The sequence below is a fragment of the Gopherus evgoodei genome, chromosome 16 (assembly GCF_007399415.2).
Source record: "Gopherus evgoodei ecotype Sinaloan lineage chromosome 16, rGopEvg1_v1.p, whole genome shotgun sequence".
NCBI classification, from domain to species: domain Eukaryota; kingdom Metazoa; phylum Chordata; order Testudines; family Testudinidae; genus Gopherus; species Gopherus evgoodei.
This window is the reverse complement of record NC_044337.1, coordinates 13,191,888-13,212,363: the sequence shown is the minus strand read 5'-3', so window position 1 is coordinate 13,212,363 and position 20,476 is coordinate 13,191,888. Positions and strand designations below refer to the sequence as shown.

The window sequence follows — 20,476 nt, the reverse complement described above, 5'->3', positions numbered from 1 at the left end:
CAAGGACTGCAGAATTTGGTCTCTAAAAATTAGAGATGGAAAAAACTTTGCTCTGTTGCCTGGCCAGTGCAAGGTTGCTCCCTCCATCTGTGTAATTGGCTTAGACATCTACAGAATCAGGATGGAAATGCCTGGACTCTCGGGAATGGCAGGTTCAAATCTGAGCCCTTCATCCCACCAAAGGCGAGGAGTTGATGTTTGTCTAATGTCTTTGTCCTATAAATCCAGATTTGGGGCAGGTTTGAATTGGGTGTCTCTGTTATTAAAGTGATTTATTGATATTGCTCGTGATAGTGCCCTCAGTGTGTGAGGTGCTTTTCAAGCAGACAAGAAAGTCACTTCCCGAAAGAGCACACAATCTGAGGACAGACATACATTCAAATAGAGTTTAGGGAGAGGGATACATCATATAAATAGAGTGATCTAGGTGGGATAACCCTCATCTTGGCAAAATGCAGTTAAGTTAATATACATGTCAACTAGATTTTTCATAGACATCATGGCAAAAGTGAGTCTTTAAGGGGGATTTAAATGCTGGGAAGGTAGGAGCTTTGTGGGTTAGTTCAGGAAGGGTTTTCCATGCGTAGGAGGCAATGTGGAAGAAGCAACGGAGATGATGGTGCAAGAAGCTAATAAATAGAGCATCCAGGCTGTCGCTATTAGCAGAGCAGAGGATGTGGAACAAAATAAGGCTTGACAAGGATAGGGAGCAGAGCTATGCAGGGCTCTGAAAACAGTGGCAAGAAGCTTGAATTGGATGGGGGAGCAGAGGGGAGAACAGAATTCCAAGTGTGTGTGTGTGTGTGTGTGTGAGAGAGAGAGAGAGATGTTTGGCAGGGAAGATGACTTTAGCAGCAGCATGTTGTATGGATTGGAGGGGACAATGGAGACAGATGTTGCAGAATCAAGACGGGAAATTCTGAGGGCCTGAAGGACAGATTTACCAGTAGGGTAGGCTGCACATGTGACACTTTCTAATGATGTAACGCTGCGGAGGTGAACTTTGTAGAGGACTTATTGATGTGTAGTACTTGTCCATTAATTCATACATCTTGGGCTGCACATTTGCTTGATCTCCAGCTAGGCAGGGTTAGAGCTAGTTAATATTTGGATGAGAGACCTCCAAGAAAAGTTTAGGTGCTGCCGGAATTGTCATGGTAAAATACCCAACCTCCTACCAGAGTGTTAGGAGCCTATGCTACCTCTGGGATGAGACATACAATTGAGATTCTGTGTTTATTGAAGACCCACAAAGCTTTTCATAAGAGGAGTGTTAAGCTAAGTTTCTGGGACATTGGGGGAGCTACATTTTGTCTTCCTACTAGTTGAATTTCATGCAGCCTCAGTTGCATAGAGTATTCTTGACTGTCTGTTCAAAACTACCGCATGATGTTGCTGTGTGTTGAGAAAAACTATTTTGAAGGGCTCTACACCTGGTTTCACTGGTGTAAATAGAATCAGGATCAGGCCATGTAAGGAACTGCTGCTAATTGCTCCCCCATCCCAACTTTGACTGTCTCTTTGATAGCAGTCAAAGGCTAGTCTCTCTTCACATGGCTAAGCCATATTCACAAAGGTGCCAAAGAACAGATGGCTTTGTCTTTTCTACGGATCTTTAGTTATTAGAGCTGTTAATAATAATCTCTTATTCCATCCGGAATGATCTCAAAGTGCTTTAAAACTGCTCATCCAGGGATCTCTTCATCCCCCACTGAAATCAGCCTACTCTGGGGTGTAATGAGAGAGTTTTTCACAGCACACAGCAACATCATGCAGTAGTTTTGAACAGATAGTCAAGAATACCCTATGCAACTGAGACTGCATGAAATTCAGCTGGTGGGGAGGCAGAGTATCAGAGCCAGTGGATCCAGGAATATAGCATCCCCTCTGGTGGATTAAAAAAAGCAGGAACTTTCTGTGTCCAAACTGCACAGCAGAGCCTTATGAATGCAAAAGGGTGCCTTACAAATCAGGATCCTTTCAGTTAGAGTTCTTAAGATTCATGCCTAAGCGATGGACTCTTAGTGTTAGAAAGGACAGGGACCTACAGCTGTGTCATGAGGATTTCCCTGGGCTAGGCTGTTTTAAGAGAAGGTCCTGAGCTTACATTATGACTGGAGAGGAAAATGCAATTAGGGCAGAAGTGAAAACCCACTTGAGTGTGGAAATCCATCCCAGACCGGCTGAGAGCCCCTGGCAGGGTCATCTGCTCTCTTGTCTTTCAGAGTCATGGCATTTCTGGATGCTACTTGCACTGCTGGCATTACCCCCAGCCCTTGCATTCCACTGCATGTTCTCCAGTGGACATGACATCCCGTGGCCAGTGTTCCCCTTCTTGCCCACCCCTGCTTCTCCCACGCATGCCGAGGTGTGAGGCCTCCTGCATGACGTCTTGTGAATGTGGTGCTGTTGGTTTCTTTTGCTTGTAACCTTTGCTGATTGATCCTGATTTGAATAAACTGAGACTGTTTTGCATCTCACCTTGCCTTTATTCGTGTTTGTTTATTTTTTTGTTCTTGAATCAAAGAAGCTGAGATTTGCTTAGAGATTTTCCAACTTCCTGTTTTTGATTCTTTGACATGAAGCACCCCCTCAACCTCAGAAGAAAACAGGAAGTGCTGCCTCTCCCTCTAAAGCAACAAGCAGCCTAAACTATAAAGATCCAAGAGAAATTCTAATATGCCCCTTCTCAAGGTATGAGGGGAGCCCATTTCCACATGGGGCCACCTTCAGTGTGAGCGGAAAGCCTGTTCCTATCAATCTGGAGCCAGTGACATTCAGAACAGAAGAGTCCTTTATTAAGAGAGGGGCCTGATCCACTGCTCCCTTACTCCAGCCACGTGCCGGGGCAACTGCATTGATTTCAAGGGCATGACAGTGATGCAATAAACTTGGAGTGATGTAGTGGTGAAGCAGACCCAAATACCTCAGTACTTGACAGCAGTTGCCCTATACCTTCTAGCCTCCAATGGTGATTGTCCAGGGTCTGGGCTGATTCTTGTAGCATATTGTCATAGTCCTTTGTTTATAAGAATCCAAAAGTCAAATCAGGTTTAAACCACCCCCCCCCCCTTCAGATCAACAGAACTGAGACAGTGCAGTACTAAGTCAAATGAGAGACATGGCCAAAAATGAAGCCCAAAATAGTAGGAGGAGGTAATAATGATGATGTCAGAAAATTCCAGTTGGCATTAAATGGTAAAATTGAAATATTTCAAAATAATAAAACAAAAGGAGGAAAAAAACAACTTTCTGGGGAGGGAGGAGAGAAAGGAATGAACTGGCCTGGAGCTGAGACTTCAGCTAATTTTAGGCCTTGATCCTGCACTGAGGACTACATGGGTGCTGCCCTATTGAGGTTAGTGCAGGATTGGGGCCCTACAGTGTGATCTTGGGCAAGTAACTTTTATTTCACTATTCCTCAGTAAAGTGAGGGATAGTGGCACGTGTTCCTCTCAGGAACTGTGCAGGAATTGACTGGTTCATGCTGGTTAAGTGCTAAGTAGAGAATGATTAACTGGATAGTAAAGGGGCCTAATTATTATTATGATTATTACAATAGCTTCTAGAGGCACTAATCAGGGACCAGAGCCCCTTGTGCTAGGTGCTGTACACACATCAAATGAAAAAGACAGTTCCTGACCCAAAGAGCTTGCTTTTGTTTTTTAAGAAAGAAAGCAAAATGATTGCCATCTCCAGGGATTGGCCCAAATGTTGCAGTAGCACCGCTGTGGGATGTGACATTTAGGAACAAAAGCCTAATCCCACTGAAGTCAATGGTAAAATTCTCACTGATTTCACTGGGACCACTGTCCCCTTATTATAGAATACTGTGGCACTTTTCTGTTATAAAGGAAGTGCTGCCTGAATGCCAGAGGGCTGCCACGGGCCCTAATTCAGCTTCCTGGCTTGCACTGTCGTGTTTCCTATTCACAGTCTCTATGGATTCTCCTCCTTGAACAACTGCAGGTGACAGTGCCTCTCCACTCCCTTTTGTTTGTGTGCTGCAAACTGAATTCACTTCTCACGGTGTGAAACAAGTGATCAGTGGCAAAGTGGGCTTACCCATGACACAAATGCTGGCTCTGATTCTCCACTTCCTTGCGCCAGTGCAAAAGGAGTGCAGAAGGGGAGTAAAATGTACAGCCACACACCTGGAGCACCTGTAGAGTCCAGGGTTACTGCTTTTTCCTTGAGAGAAGGCTGGTTCCCTGAGAGGTTGCCCATGCCCTCCATCTTCACCTGTGGCATTGCTCGTTGGGGCAGGCCACTGTTCACTAGTGACCCAGCTAATGTGAGACCTGCTTTAATCATGTTCACCCAAGATGCTCCCTTAGTGTTAGGGGGTATATCTACACAGTACCCTGCATTTTAGAGCCCATAGCAGTGTGGGCTAGCTCAAAGGCACTAAAAACAGCTGTGTACATGTTTGGGCTCGGACTGGCCCTCGGATTCTGAAGCCCAGGGAGGGAGTTTAAGAGCCCAAGCCACAACATCTGCAGTGCTGTTTTTGGTACCATAGCATAAGCTCAAGTCTGTAGACCTGGGCTCTGAGACTTGCTGCTGCAGGTTTTAAAAAGAGTGTAGACAAAAGCCAGAGAGATACTGCTGTAGCATCCCTTTCCTACGTTACCAATGAGATGCTGACCTTCTTCAGAGAACTAGTCATTTGGCTTATTGGGATACAACCAGCCATGGGCTTAAGCCATAAAACTGGGATTTCAGACATGCCCGAAACTGGGTATGTTCAGATCTGGGGATAGGAATGGGCCCTTCGCTATGTAGAACAAATTGAGATGGCAGTAGTCTGGTCTCCTGCAGGATAGGGAGGTTGCTGCTAAGGAGAAGGGCTGTTCTCTGAAGAAGCTCAAAACACAGTGAGTGAACTCTTTGGCCCCACAGGAACTTGGGAAAATCTGTCTGCAATTCTGGCTTTCCTGTGCCTTTACCCCTCTAGGACCCCTGTTATGGTTGGGAGGGGAGTGTTATTCCCCAGATCATGCCCCACTTTCCCACGTGCACGTGTTTTCTCTTTCCTGCAGCTCAGCCAGTACCCTCACCTGCGGGAGGAGATGGATCGGATTGTTACTACGCACATTCGTGAGCGAGAGGGCAGGACCAAGGATCAGGTAGGGCCTGCAGGGCTTGTCTGAGGGTGGGGGGCAGAGGGGGAGCCTTTAGGGGAACAGTATGAGGGTAGAGACGGGCCTTTTCTGTAAAGTTGGAATCTGGTGAGGAACACCCCCAAAGCTCAGGGAGGTGTTGGCTCAGAAGAGCCATAAGGCAACTCAATGGTGGCTCCTGCTACCTGCCTTTGTGTTAGTAGCACCCATCCCTTGTCTCTCACCCACTTTCTTTGTGTCTTTGCCCCCCCCAGGTCATGCTCCTGATAGACATTGAACTGGCATACATGAACACAAACCACGAGGATTTCATTGGCTTTGCAAAGTAAGCACCAGTGCCCTGAACTGCCTCCTTCCCCGTGCCCCTGCTCCCCTGCAGTCTTGCTCTGTGTGTGCTTTGGTAGGTGGGCTGTAGGCCTTGGCTGCAGAGCCTCATGGGTGGAGAGTGTGGAGCAGTTTTCCACCCTGGCTTTGATGGGAGGGTGAAGTAAGGTATAATGTGCAGAATGGTAAAGAGAGAAATAGGTTTCCCTCTTCCCCTGGGAGTGAGGGCAGTTCTCCATGTTGTCCAGACACCCCCCAACTTCATTGTGTCTCACTTCAGCCCACCCCACACACACAAGGCCAACTCACTACTTAATTGGTTGGAGGGTTATTGTGAGGCACCTCATCATCTGGGGGTAAGTGTGATGCCTCCTCATGCCCTTCCCCCTCGCCCCTAGACCCCTTGGGAAGCAAGGAGTAAAGCTAGGCCTCCAATGTGGCATAGAAGAGTGAGCACTGAGCTGTCATGATAGAAATTAAAGAAACCCAAAGCTAGAGCAAGTCAACAGTGCTGTGGCTGGCATATCAACCATGTCATTCCCCACTGAGAGGAGGGATGGACTGGTGGCCCAAGAGACCTGGATGCTATACCTGGCTCTGCTACTCGTTTGTTGTTTGACCTTGAGCAAGTCACTTAATCCCTATGTATTTAAGTTTCCTAATCTATAGAACAGAGATAATGACACTGACTCACCCTAGAGGAGTTTGTGGGGCTAAGTATTCGTGTTTGTAAAGCACAAGTGAGATCTCGGGTGAAAGGGGCTAGGGAAGAGCAGGGAATGATCATATCCAACCAGGCAGGACAAAGATTAAAAATCAGGTGGAATTATGAAATTGTTCATGGAGAATCATTAGTGTGCTGAGTGTTTTCCAAAATGTAGAGCAAAACCTGGTCTCTGTCCCCAGGAGATGATGCTGTAACTTAGACAGACAGTACAGTTCAGACATACAGGGATAGACCGAGGTGCCATCACTGTCAAAGGTTGTTCTGCAGTTTGAGGTCAAGATATGTCCCAAAATGCTACAGAGACTAGCAGGTGGCTGTGGTCTCAAAACATTGCAGAGCTCTCAGTCTTACTCCTTTCTTCTGTGTATTAATATTGAAAGGCTTCATGGAAGACCTGTTTACAAGCGGGGTTTGACGGAGGAGAAAGTGGTTGTATGAGAAGAGGGAGGGAGTTACAAACCTGGGGGGTGGCATGGGAGAAAGAAGGAAGGCAGGAGTGAAGAAGAATAAATAGGGGGCGGTCAGCAGTTGGTTCAGAAGATGCATAGGGAGCACGGGTTTGAGTAGGTGAGGCTGAGACCAAAGATGTAGTTGAAGTGGAGCTATACAGGGCTTGGAACTTGAGGGCGAGAAGCTTGAATATGCCGTTGCGGAAGCCTAGAGGGAGCAGGATTCAGGAAGGAAGAAGGAATTGGATGGGCTTTGAATGTCTCTCATCTTGTTTGTAGCGCTCAACAGAGGAGCAGCCAGATGAGCAAGAAGAAGGCAGCTGGCAACCAGGTAAGTTCCCTCCCGTTTGAGGCTGCGAGAGGAACACATACCTTGCTTGACAGGCTCTCAGTTGAGCAGATGTTGAGCCAGACACAGCAACACTTCAAAGGTATAAAGAGAGGCAGATGGGAAGAAGATTAGAGAGAAACTTTAGCCCCCCTGAAATGTATGGGATTAGGAAGCCTGTGGGAAGGACAAAGGGGAAGAATATGGACTTTCCCTCCTGCAAAAGAACAATTGTTATGTATGGAGCTGGCATTGTCCTCAGTAAGACTAGGACTGTGGATGTCTATTACCTGCTTAAATACAAGGGCCAAATCATATTCTTTGCTGTCTCTGGCTCAACCCCATTGGGTTTAACAGTAAGTGAATGGAGGAGCTGGCCCAGCAGAATCACATAAGGGAGATTGATAAGGTGATTACAGAGGCTTGCAACATCTGCCCTAGCTGAGGATCAGAGCTCAAAGGAAGGGTGCTGCAGACTTTACTCAGTGCAGGGAGGTATGCAGGGTGCAAGACTCTCTAAAAGAGGGGACGCTGGGATCCTTGCAGTAGAGAACTGGTTTCGAAACTGTCACTTTGCATATGATGACCCAGTCCCCTTCCACTATCATCCTGGCCTTGGGTACTGGACAGAATTCAGAACATCTCGAGTTTCATCCATTTCTTTGGGTGACCTTGCATTTCCCTGATGGGTTCACTGTGCTTTACAATCGGACCAGCACACGCTAGACAGTTAAATTATCAGACGGTCCAATAAAGAGCTGAAAGTGCAGGGGGGATGATCAGAGGTCTAGCCATATAAGCCATTGCTTTCTGGATAGTGGCAGATGTCAGTGTTAATTGTGCTCACATCCCTGAATGTCTCATTCACTTCTCCCAGCTGCACTTGACCTTTCTATGCAGGCGAGAGCTGGAGAATGCTCTCTGATTTGGTGGGTCTTGATGCAAGTTTATAGTCCCATCAAAAACTGGGGCAAACTATACCCTCCAGTTCCCCCAGCTCCACCTCTAAACTGCCATGCCATAGAGTTTTCTTTCCCAGTTGTCTCCCTTGACCACATGAATGGTCTTCACTGTCTGCTAGCCAAAGGGCAATTTGCAGAACTTCTGGGCTCACATTTTCTGGAAGAGGCAAGTTCCACCTGAACGGGAGGCTTTAAAGCCACCTGCTCAGGAATATGTCGTTGGCATTCATCAGCCTCGCTTGGGTGGGCATCCTTGTGGTGGAGCTTTCTCCTGGGAGAAAATAATGAATGGAATGTGAAGTCCCTACTACCTCCCTGTAGTGCATGGAGTATATGTGCTATAGAAAGCCAGAGGGGCAAAGAAGACCTTCCTGTCCTAGACCTACAGGGAGAACCACAGGGTTATCTAGCCTGGAAGGTCTGCAGAGAGATTTGGGTACCTTCTACAAAAGGAGGGTACAAAAGCAGCCCAGCGAAGAATGTAGGTGAACAGCTTCTTCCTTTCCAACCCCAAACTCTCATCTGGAGTGAATCATCTTCAAAATATATTTGGCCACCTTTCCCTGAAACAGTTAGAGCTTCAGAGTTGCTGGAAGGCTGGTTGGCACGTTCAGCTGGATCATTGCTTCTCTGGATGCTATTTCTAAGGGCTTTACTGGGTATCTCCCAGCTGCAGGTAGACCATGCTCTGAAGGGCACCAGTGAGTACCTTGCCTTTGCCCTGGGTGTGGAACAGCTCTAGGAGTCAATCCTTTTTTGTTTCATTTGTGGATTTGCCTGTAACTAGCTTGAGCTTTCATTTCATTTAGCAGATTTTATTTTGGGGCCTGAGGTCTTTGATGTTTTCGCCGCTGACATGCTAATTTGGTAAAAGATTCTGTTGATTAATTTTTGAGGCTCTTTCCTCCTTCCACTCCTCCCTTCCTAGTAACAATCTCTCCTCTCTCTGCTCCTCTCCTCTCTTCTCTGCTGCTGTTGCTATGGTTCCCCTTTGCAGGATGAGATCCTGGTGAGTAGAAGGCAGCTCAGCAGGCTGTGCTAATGAGCATTAATGATGCATCTGGGGAGATCAGGATCAGGAACAGCACAAGGACCATTCCACCTGCTGCTGCAATGGGGGGAAGTGGCAGCTAATGTTAGATACAGATGAAGTGGAAGTGGGGAGCAAAGCCAGCATGAGAAATTGATGAGAATTTCTTTAGCTGCCTCTAAAGTGTGTAGGCGAGAGGAGCTGGGGAGACCATTCAATCTAGAGATCAGGATCTGGGGTTCAGCTTTAGTGCCCCCTTCTGTCAGCAGAGAGAATTGGTCCATTGTGAATTTTAACAATCAGCAGCATGAAAGAAAGGAGTGAAAATCCACTCACCCCTGCCTGCAGATATGGACAATGAATGCACTGGTGCAGACACTATGCAGATGTTTATTAAGTTACACAAAACAGTATTAATTAATGCACAAACACCTAGCCATTCACATACATACTGTTCACAACACACACTAGTTTGTAACATGCACACACAGTCAGCGATACATACATATGTAGGCTAATTCACCTGGACAGTAACACAGGCTCATGCACACGTGTATAATAATGAACACTTGCAGTAATGCACATTCACACACACACATATATATATGTTAACATGGTTATATTTAAGCTATTACATACATATACTCTTTCTACTGACTCACACATACAGAAATAGACAAATATTGATTTAAAGTTACAATGTCTACTAATCAATAATCTCCTAGCTCATTTACAGAATGTAAATATGGGACTTTATATCTATCTATCTATCTCTATATTAAAACTAATGTACATATATATAGTAACAGTCACACATGCCACTTATCTCACACAGTTAAGTTCAGGCTGTAAATTCCAGATGCATCATTATTCCCAGATGTTCGGTATCTCCTTGCATTACAAAATTCAGTAATTTGGTTTTCATTTACCTCTCTCTACTTTTCTTCTTGAATTGCCTCCCCTTGAGCTCTGTGAAGCAGTCACCTCCAACCTCAAGTGCTGGGAGAGCCCCCTGTCTCTGCCAGGATGTGCTTCCTCCTTTGCTCTTTCTAGTCATTGCCTTTTCTGGGTGTGATTGTTGCTGTGATTTGGTTTCTGTGGGTTGGGCCAGTGTCTGAGATTCTCTCTGCAGTTCTCTCTTCCCCTTGAGTGCTTGGCAGATGGTGTAACCCCCAAAAGAGCCAGGTTCTCTGCTTCCTCCATTTCACTCCCTGCCTAACCCTTCTCCTGTTTGGAGACAGGTGCAGGCTTGATCGCCTCGGAGCTCCAAATTAGTGAGGGGCTTTTGGGCAGGAACAGAGAGCACAGTGGTCCTGGTCATTGTTGTGCTGGTCTGTGTGTGTAGGGACACACTCTGCTCTCTCCCCAACCATTAGGAGGACTAGGTTCTCAGTGCCATGTTTAACGCTGACAATTTCCATCCCCACAGGTGATCCGAAAAGGCTGGCTCACCATCAATAACATTGGGATCATGAAGGGTGGTGCCAAGGAATACTGGTTTGTCCTGACAGCTGAGAACCTCTCGTGGTATAAGGATGATGAGGTGAGTGGCCTAGCCTCAGGACTGGTTGGAGTATAGCTTTGGTACCTAGTTCTCTGTGGTGCTGAGAACCCTCAACTCCCATTGACTTTCAGTGGCTGAGCATTTTGTATCAGGCCCTTAGTTCCCTACCGTGGCTGAGTATTATAAATACACTTTCTGAGTATTAATTGTCTGCTTCTATAAAGCATACCCCTGGGACCTGGAGTGATCCCACAAACCAGTATTCAGCCTCTCACAGGAAGGGATGCCAGGAGATTGGGAGCTATAATCAGGATGCCGTATGCTCTGTTGGTGGGGTATAAAACTGTGTGTTCCCATAGGGGTATGCCCAAATGGAGCCCTGCACATTAGTCACACCCTATATATGTTAGTGTTCAAACAGCTGCTGTCAGCCCGTGAATCTATTGCCTTGTTCCTTGTATTCAACTCTTAGTGGGGCCTTGATATTGCTTCAACTGGAATAAGGATATTTCCTTTTAACTGTAAGGGTCGTGGCATTAATTTTGATGCAGCAATCCTGGCACTGACGAGAAAATCCAATTGGAAATGACCATGCTTGGCGCTCCTGAGTCAGTAAAAAGTGGGCAGGGCACTTTTCTGTCTTATTCTGGCAGGCCAATTCACAGGAGGGAGGGGATGGCTTAGCACTCTTGATACCCAGGGCTTTGTGGTACTCTCAGCAGTATCTATAGTGACTATTTAAATTGTGGCTAAGCTTGACTCTAGTCTTGTGTGGTCACTCAAGATAGGTGTGACCTATTTGTCTGAGCACAGTACTCAAAGCCAGGAGCTATGGAGTTAAAATCCCAGCTCAAACACTGACTCTCTCTGTGACTTTGGGTAAGTCACTTTACTTCTCTGTCTGTTTCCTCATGTGCAGAATGGGAATATTAGTACTCATCCACCTCATCTGGGTATTGGGCAAATCAGTTAATTCATGTTCATAAAGTGCTTTGAATGTGAAAGTGCTGAGTATTGTTGCTAACAAACCATAATAGTACATGCAGAAAATAAATGAGAAAATAGCATGATCTTCTCTGTAGACCCACCTTAAAAATAAGTATTCCTGAAAGTTGAGAATCATGGCTTCCCAGTGCTTCCTCTTCCACTCAAGCCGGGAGCAAGATACCAGCTGCCAGAATCATGTCCAAATTGAAAGCAGCAAAGAATCCTGTGGCACCTTATAGACTAACAGACGTTTTGGAGCATGAGCTTTCGTGGGTGAATACCCACTTCCGCAGATGCATCTGAGGAAATGGGTATTCATCCACGAAAGCTCATGCTCCAAAACGTCTGTTAGTCTATAAGGTGCCACAGGATTCTTTACTGCTTTTACAGATCCAGACTAACACGGCTACCCCTCTGATTCGTGTCCAAATTGAAGTTATTGTTATTTATTTATTTATTTATTTATTTGTCTACTATCAACAGTGTGCCAGTCATAAAGGAAGACAAAATCTCTGGCCCCTGGGCCTAAATCTCTGAATAGTGGGAATGAACAGCAAGAAGGTAATCAGAATGACATGAATTTAAACTCAAATACCACTCAACGTGCCAGAGATAGGAATACTTTGGGGGATGGCTACAAATGGATTCAGATTTAGTCAGTTTTTCCAAGAAATGGTTCCAAACTACTGGTCAGGAAGAGAAGGGGCCTTGCACCTTGTGTCATGGTTTATACCTGTGCAACATACCTGTAAACTGCTACCGGACCAGAATTCTCCACTCCTTTACATCAGTGGGCACATTTAACATCCACTTTGCACAGTTGGAAATTATGACACAAGGTGCCACACAGTAGAGAATCAGGACTGAAATGTCGTTCCTTGACCAGGAGCTGATTAGTCTTAGGGTATGTCTACACTACAGAGGCACAGCTATGGCACCGCAGCTGTGCAGCTGGAGTGCTGAAGTGCTGAAGTGTAAATTATTTCTACTTCAACAGAAGAGGTTTTTCTGTTGATGTAGTTAATCCACCTCTCTGAGAGGTGGTAGCTAAGACCACAGAAGAATCCTCTGTCAACTTAACTATGTCTACAGTGGGGGCCAGGTCAACCTATTTTGCACAGGGTTTGAAATTTTTCCAGCCCTGAGCAAAAAATAGCTAGATCAATCTATTTTTTAGGTGTAGACTAGGTCTAAGTTCAGCTGGGACATGCATCAGTCCCATAATCAGCAAGGAACTGGAATGATTGTGCAAAGGAGATTTTAAATCAGCCAGTCCTTTTTCAAGGCCCATGAACTCTCAGACAGAACTGCCTAGTGTGGCAACGTCACCTCATGGTTATGTGTGCAGGTCAGGCAGTTATAACTTAAGGCTTGAGCATTGTTTTAAATTAAAAACAGCTTCTGCATCTGGATTTCAGCGATGATCGCCTAGCCCCTCCACCCCTCTGCCCCAGCAGGGAGTGGGCAGGCTGTGGTTGCAGCACATAATCTATGTTAATAGACTCCAGCTGCGTGGGAGGGGGAAGAGGTGCCCCTTTTATCCTATGAGGAGGGTAACCCTGGGGATGAATAACAGCTGGAGGTCTGCACTGCTTCCCTTCTGCACGGTGAGAGGCAGAGCAGCCTAATTAAAACAGCTTTCTGCCAGCCAGCATCCCTTAAATAAACGCAGGGCGACCCAGTGCTGATGAGTCAGGAGCAGCACAGGAGAAAGGACCCTTTGTTCTAACTGGAGAAGGGGTGGCAGGAAAGGGGGAGCATGTTTTTATTTCTGATTTTTTCCCCACTCCTGCCCCCTCTCACCAGTTCAGCTCTTTGATCTCTGGCCTCTGGGGAAGGAAAGGGAAGTAACTTCCACTTGGATTCCATGGCCAGGCTCAGCTTAGAGAGTCAGTACTTTACAGGGGCATCTTGGAGAGCCCTTGACTTTGGAGTTCCCATCATAACCCTCTACCCTACACAGGAACAGGGCTGACTGTCCTCCGGGGCTCTGCTACCGCACATGGCAACAGGGCTGTCTCCATCATCCACGGCCCCTCTGCCCTTCATTGAGAGGAGGCTAGGGTGACCAGATGTTCCAATTTTATAGGGACAGTCCAAATTTTTGGGTCTGTCTTATATAGGCTCCTGTTACTCCCCACCCTGTCCGATTTTTCACATTTGCTATCTGGTCACCCTAGAGGAGGCTTCTCAGACCCATCACTCCTAAACCAGGCTGGTATTCCACACATGGCTGTCTCCATATGTCTCAGTCCCAGATTCCCTCTTTTCCCCAGAAAGGACTGTCTGCCTCCCTGTCCCCCTGATTTGAAGGGAGGAATGGTGTCTTTCAAGGCCCCATTTTAAGTCACCCTGAGTGCAGCCTGAGAGTCCCAATCCACTTACGTTTTGGACAGACAGAAACCCTGACTTCTCATGCTCCTGTTGGGCTCTCTTGCCCCAGCTCCATGGTGCTGTAGCAAATAGCCAAAGTAAATGAGTGTTCAATCCAAGGAAGAAAACCTTTGTGCTGGAGGAAGAGCCGGTTGCAGAATTTGGGGCATCTGGTGGGAAAACTAGGGGTGGACTGGGGGTGGCAGGATGATGTTGGGCTAGGCTAGCACCTCTCAAAAATTGAGGCGGGTGGAATGGAGCTAAGTGCTTCCCTCTCCTGCCCTGTTACGGCAGGACTGGGCATCAAGTCTGAGTAGAGACATCTGGGTCCCATTAGTGAAATAGCAGCTTTTCCACAATGCTGGTTTGTTTTCTCTTCCCCCCCAAAGAAAAGAATTGGAACTTAAAAGTGTCTTAAAGGTTCCAGCATCAAGTGTGAGTGAGGACCGGGCTCCCACTGCTCTAGAGAGGCTGGTGGAGCATGCTGGGGGAAGGGAAGGGGACGGAAAACTGGCTTCTTGTTCTGCCCTGCTGCCAAGAGCCCTTCCTTTGGGTTCTCTCTCCATTTTTCCTCCAGTCTTCTTTGTGTGAGTCAAATCCCTGACCCAAGGAGAGCTGCAGTATAGATCTGCTGCAGAAAAGGGAGTCATCTTGGATTTGGGAATCCCACACAGGGAGTCAGCACCTCCTGGATGCTGCTGAGTTCTGCCTATAGGACATTTGTGGGAGAGCGAGATGGTGGATTGGCAACTATATGGATCTAGTGACCATTCTCTAAGACAGTGGGTGATCTCGCTAGCCAGGGAGAGCACTGCACCCCCGAGACTGGAGTGGCAGCCATGGCACTGTAGCTGGTTGGTATTAGATACTCAGTTACCATGGTAATGAGCATTGTATGAGAACTTAAGCAGAAAAAGGTGTTGTTCCACCTAATCCCCTTCAGAAAGCTACAGCACACAACCCAGCTACACAGGTAAGATCCAGGCTTTTCCTCTAGTTCTCTAGGTGGCAGGGAGCATTAAGCCCTGAGCTGAGCCATAATGAACAATATGCTACATGGTTCCTATGAGCAAGGCCTACATCCCACTGGAATGGGCCCATGGGCCCAGTGTTTGGTACATGTAAGGGTGAATTTAAACTGGGATGCATATGACTACATACATGTGTCATTGTATGTACATGAGTGGTTGCACACACAGGTGAATACAGTCTACCTCTAGTACATGTGGGAATTTGGGTGTGAATATACTGTATAGCGCTGACCATCTGTCCTTATTTATGCAAAAGTCTCACTAAGGTTAAGCTGAATAAGGGCTAAGGAGGGCAGGACTTAGCTCATACCTGTGTGAGGGTGTCAGTGTATTTCCATAGTTAAATGTTTGTGTCCGTCCTGCTGAAATGCATGGTGGAACCTGCTGGCAGGATCCTTGTATAGAGTGAAATTCCTTTATGCGGAAGTAGAATGAGAGTAATAGCAAATTGTTTCACTGCAGCAAAAGTGCAACTTGTAATTCCAGTACTGCTGTTCTGTATAGACACTAAGGCCAGGTCCATGCTACAATCTTACATCGGCATAAGCACATCGCTCAAGGCTGTGAAAAATCCACACTCCGAGCAATGTAGTTACACTGATCTAACCCCCAGTGTAGACAGTGCTATGTCAATGGGAAAGCTTCTCCCATCAACACAGCTACTGCCTCTTGCAGAGGTGGATTAACTATACCGACAGAAGAGGCTAGTAGTATCTTCACTAAAGCGCTACAGCAGTGCAGCTGCATCGCTGCAGCTTTTTAAGAGTGGACCTGCCCCAAGAAGATTCCACTCCATATTGCAAGGTGTGGGTGTGTCTCTGTGTGTTGTTGAATGTATGCATGTGAGTGTTTGTATTGTGTGTGAGTGTGAATGCACACAGATAGGTGTGTGAGACTGATACAGGGGTGTGTATGTTTGTGAATGGTATGTACATGTATGAATGTCTGAGTATGTTAATTGTGTGTGCATGTGTGTCTGAATTTGTGTGTATGTGTGACTGGCATGGTTATGTGTCCATATGAATGGCCTGGACCTGTGTGAGTATGTATGCCTGGGACTGGGTGTGGATGACATGGCAGTTATGTGATCATGTATGAACGTTGTGTTTGAGTGAGAATGAGGTGTGTGAATAATAGGAGGTTATGTGCTTGTTGGAATGCGTATGTTTGGTGTGTGAGTATCTAGTATTTGGGTATGTACATGTGTTAAGTTTCTGTGCACATGAATGGTGTGTGTGAGCATGATAAATGATGTGTAGGTGTTTGCATGTCTATAGATCCAGGCATATGATGGGGAATCTTTTACATTCTTCATACACCATTTTGAGTCTGCTGGGTCAGAGTTGTGCTGCCTTTGTACCTCCCGTCTCTTCCATCACTGGAGAATGCAGGCAGATTCTCCTGGCTGGGAGAAGCTGTGACCTTATTCACACACTTGTAGGTGTCCATTTACTACACATCAGACCTTGGCTCCTTCCCAATTCTAGCTAGAGACTTCAGTGCTAGGATTACATTACATCTCCCTCTGAAACCCCCATTTTCAGTAACACGGAGCAGATCACTTTTCCTACAGCAAGCTGACGCTCTTGTGTATTAAGCCCCGGATCAGCCACATCGTGAAGCCCTCTCTGTTGTCTTTGCAGTGGCTGAAGCCCTGCCAGCCATCAGGATGGAGCTGTAATGGGGGGGTGGCTTTGAGCAGTCCAGCTGCAAGCTGGATTTTGTCACCCATTTTTCTGCTTTGAGACCGCAGAGCTAGGTATGTTCAGTCCTTCCCAGTTATCATACCAGCCTCAGGATCTCTCTCTACCACACATACTCCTTCCCTCCCTCTCTGCCCCTACTCTTTTGCTCTTTCATTCATTCACTCTCATGCTCTCTCCCTCCCATTCATAGTCTCTTTTTCTTTTTCTCACACTCTCCCTCCTCCTTCTTTCTCACTCTCTCTTTGTTCTTTCTCACTCACTATTCTCTTTAGTAGGTTCGCACACACATACACATTACTTGTCCCTCCCAATCCACATCTAAAGAAAGGACCACAACCAACTTTAAAGGAAACGCGACTTCCAGAATCTGCAAACCTGAAATTTTCTTTTTTTAAATAAAATAATCAAAGTTTGTTACACCATAAAATTCCCCAACTGGCCACTTCCCACTGCTTAATTTCTCCTCCTCCTCATAAGGGGACTGCTAGCAAGGCACTGTGCAGCCGTAACTCTCCCAGAGGGTCGCCCCTGTCCCTGTGATTTGGACACTTTTATAGCAAAGGTCTGCACAAGAAACACAAGGCATCTTGAGTGGCTCTCACTGGGACAAGCATGTGAAACAAACAGAAACAGCTGCAAAGAGAGGATGAGGAGAGTCAAGGAGGAAATGACAGACAGACAGGGAGTGGGATGGTGAATAGTGACAGATAAAGGTGAGCATCAGGTGAGGATCCAAGTGGCTGTTTCCCAGCAGACTGGGAGAGGTAGGTGAATTTAGCAAGCGTTGCTCACACCCCAGCATTTCCCGCTGCCACGCAGGCGTTTCCATCCCTGTGCGGCACCGGCAGCGTGTGTGGTGTATCCCAGCACAGCCTAACCAATGTGCAGACTACTGTACAATCTCGTAGTCCTGAACAGGTAGTCTGAACACTGGGCAGACGGAGTGGAGCCTCTGTGTCCAGCTCTCCAGCTAGCAGCAGCACGTTAGTCCTTCCCCCTTTCTGCCTCTGGGCTGGTGTTTTGGGGACAGAGAGAGGGTGAGGGAAAGTCCAAGTCCTGCTTGAAGAAGTTTCCTCCATTGGCAGCTGGGAAGAATGGGGGATTGCTCCCTGCCTGCACCCCGCACTGAGCGAACCTTCAAACCCCTTTCTCTTCTGCCGTTGGCATCAAAAGGCTGATGCCCCATTCCCCCGGGCACGTCGTACCTTTAAAAAATAAAAATAAATTACTGCTGTTCGAACCCAGGAGAAAATGTTTCTAAGTCTTGGCCGTTGCCCAGATGTGCAGACTTCGTTGCTTTATTCAACCCCCCACATCTGGCGCAGCAGTTGGTGGCCGCGGGTGGGAGGACGCTCAGGCCTGATGCATCCTGATCTCCTTCCGCCCAGCTCTCAATCCCGTAGAACGTCGCTCTACCCAGGGTCCGGAGCAAAGAGCAAACAAGACCAGTTTTCGCTTCCAAGCCCATAACAAGGGTCCTTTGACCCACATTGGCCAGTTGCCTTTGCAGCTAGCCTCCGGCTACCATGGGAGCGATCCAAGTTCCCTCCTTTCCTCCCCCCATCGCGTCTGGCACTCACTGTGCCTCCCTCCCTCCCTCTTTCTGGTCTTTGCTCCCTCCCTTCTCTTGCTTCCCTTCTGTCTTTCTGCCTCAATTGACGTGGCAGTGCAATGCTAACTAGACTCGAGGGAGGAGCTTGTTGGCTGCTGAGGAGGTCAGAGGTTGACAGGAAGTGAGCCATCTGACGGATAAGGTTGCGCGGAGGAAAGGAAGGTTCCATACCTTGGATGGAAACTTGAGGAATGCCGCTTTCTCTCTGTTGCTCAGCTCCTGTGTAGCGATTCCAGATGTTCCCCGGGCCATGTGGTTCACTTCCCCTCTTGTGCTGCAGGGATAAAGAGTGCTTTAGGTGCAATGTGCAACCCACCAGCACACACAGGGGAGGGGGCGCCAGAAGAGAGATTTTAAATCTGTGGCTAAAAACATGAACACCCAGTACTCCTGCTTTGTTCCTAATAGGTTAAACCCGTGGTGAGGAGCATTTAAAGGTTGAGGGGAAATCTATTAGTTTATTTCCCCATTTAAATCTCATAATACAGGAAGGAGGTGACAACACTGAGCAAAGAAAAGGCCCTATGCTGGGCATTGTTATACACTGTTACTGAACAAATTGACTGGGAACAGGGTTTAACTGGGATAACGGGGAGGTAGATGGAGCAAATAATTTATAGGAAGTCTAGTAGGATCCTCCACTGTAAATATTTTTGAAATTACTGAATTCCTGGTACAATTTGGTTTATTACAGAAGGGAAGACTTTACTGTTCCAAAGTAATTTGATGAGGCCCAAAAAATCATTTATTTTTGTCAGGGATGATTTGACGCCATCTAGGGTGGAGCTGACTGCCTGAGACAAGGAGAGCACCACAACCCTCCTGTCAGTTTGGTGGTGGGATTTTAACAATGGTCTGGAGCCTCCTCCAGCACGCCATTGGCACCAGAGAAAAGCAAAGTACATCAGCATTAATAGTAGCATTTGGTTCAGTTGGTATTTTTTAAATTTCACAAGAGCCATAAATCAGAACATATACACTTGGACTCTCTGTGTATAAAGTTTTACTTGTCATAATAGCTTCAGCTTATCTTGGTTTGCCCTCCTGGTTGATTATGGTGAGGTCTGATAGTTCTGTCAATTAACTCCTAGCACCCCAAGAGCCAAATTCCTCGTTTGGATGCACGTGTGGGCTTCCCCATCAGCTTCAGCTTCATGTGTATCCAGATATAAAACACCAACCCTTTCTGCACAGAGAGACCAGCTGGGCAGAGGAAATAGCCTGCGAACAAACCAGGAGCCCTCATTCCAATCCAGCTATGCTGTATTTTTACCTGACTGTTTAAAATGTATTTGGGGATGAAGGCCCAGAGGAGAACAATGCACGTTCAGTTAACAATGCAAACCACAACCATCTAAAATACACTGGCCCCAGTATAGAGCCAGAGTAACAAGCTACTTGGGGTGCCTCTTCTCAGGCCATGGAGCTACACTAGTCTCAGTCCTTCCCCCAAACACAATGCTTTGCCCTCCATGACTTGGGGTTAATGGCAAGGGGATCCATGTGCCCACGCTGCCCCCAAGTCTCTTTTCTGTGGCAGTGCCTTCCCCAGCCCCTATGGAGCTGTGCTTTACTGTGTACATGGGGGGTAGGCCTCCTACATAGACTCTCCTTATCCTCCCCCCATGCAAGTGGACCACACTGGTTCTGCTGCATTCAGGGTCCTCCATGCAAGCATTGTGATTATAGTTAGGAATGATGGTCTTTTAAAAGGTGTGAGACTAACCACGTCTGATTAGACCCTGTCACCCCAATACCCCTTCTTGCCCTATATTTGCACTTCAGAGTCCTGCTTCCTGCAGCCCACAATGTTACCTCCTCCCCCTTGGCTGCTCCAGAGTAATTCCTTGGCTATGCATATGTTTCCTGGGATAGATATTCTGCTGCTGAGAGGGCAGCCTCTCCTCTGCTAAGATCCTCTATCTGCTTTGCCACCAAAATGAGATATTTAATGAGTAACACAGGACTTTTGGGATCAAGCCAAGATCTTTGAACCGTGCTCAACAAAGCCACCTTCCCCATCTGAGGGTGTACTGGCACCTAGTCCTCCCTCTCTGATTTTTGCCTGCGTCTGTCAGGCTGGAGGGAGAGCCCCTCCCCCCTTTTGGCTGCATTGGTCTTGGGATGTCTCAGCCACCACACACTCCCTGATTGCTAACATATGGGCAGAGGGCTCAGCCAAAGCTTTAAAAGGCTCAGCACTCGGCAGCTTGTTACACTCTTTCCTGTCTCTACAATCAGGAAATGAAGTCAGAGTATTGATATAAAACAGGCGGGGGTGAAAACCGAGAAGATGGAAAGAGTGGAGCTAGGACTTTTG

At 46.9% G+C, this 20,476-nt stretch overlaps 1 protein-coding gene across 14 annotated transcripts in view; it reads left to right on the top strand.

Annotated features, from left to right (window-relative positions):
* Positions 1 to 20,476, top strand: part of DNM1 (dynamin 1) — a 105,851-nt gene that overhangs the window by 57,605 nt on the left and 27,770 nt on the right. For 12 of the 14 annotated variants that reach the window (XR_003996851.1, XR_003996849.1, XR_003996850.1 and 9 more), the window contains exons 11-15: positions 5,043 to 5,129; positions 5,378 to 5,448; positions 6,903 to 6,954; positions 8,911 to 8,922; positions 10,373 to 10,486. Coding sequence is in view for 10 of the 14 variants with exons in the window: in XM_030535964.1 (XP_030391824.1) it covers positions 5,043 to 5,129; positions 5,378 to 5,448; positions 6,903 to 6,954; positions 8,911 to 8,922; positions 10,373 to 10,486 (336 nt within the window). In the remaining 4 variants the exon portion in view is untranslated. The remainder of the gene's footprint in view (positions 1 to 5,042; positions 5,130 to 5,377; positions 5,449 to 6,902; positions 6,955 to 8,910; positions 8,923 to 10,372; positions 10,487 to 20,476) is intronic. The other 2 variants (XM_030535967.1, XM_030535966.1) reach the window with 1 other exon arrangement.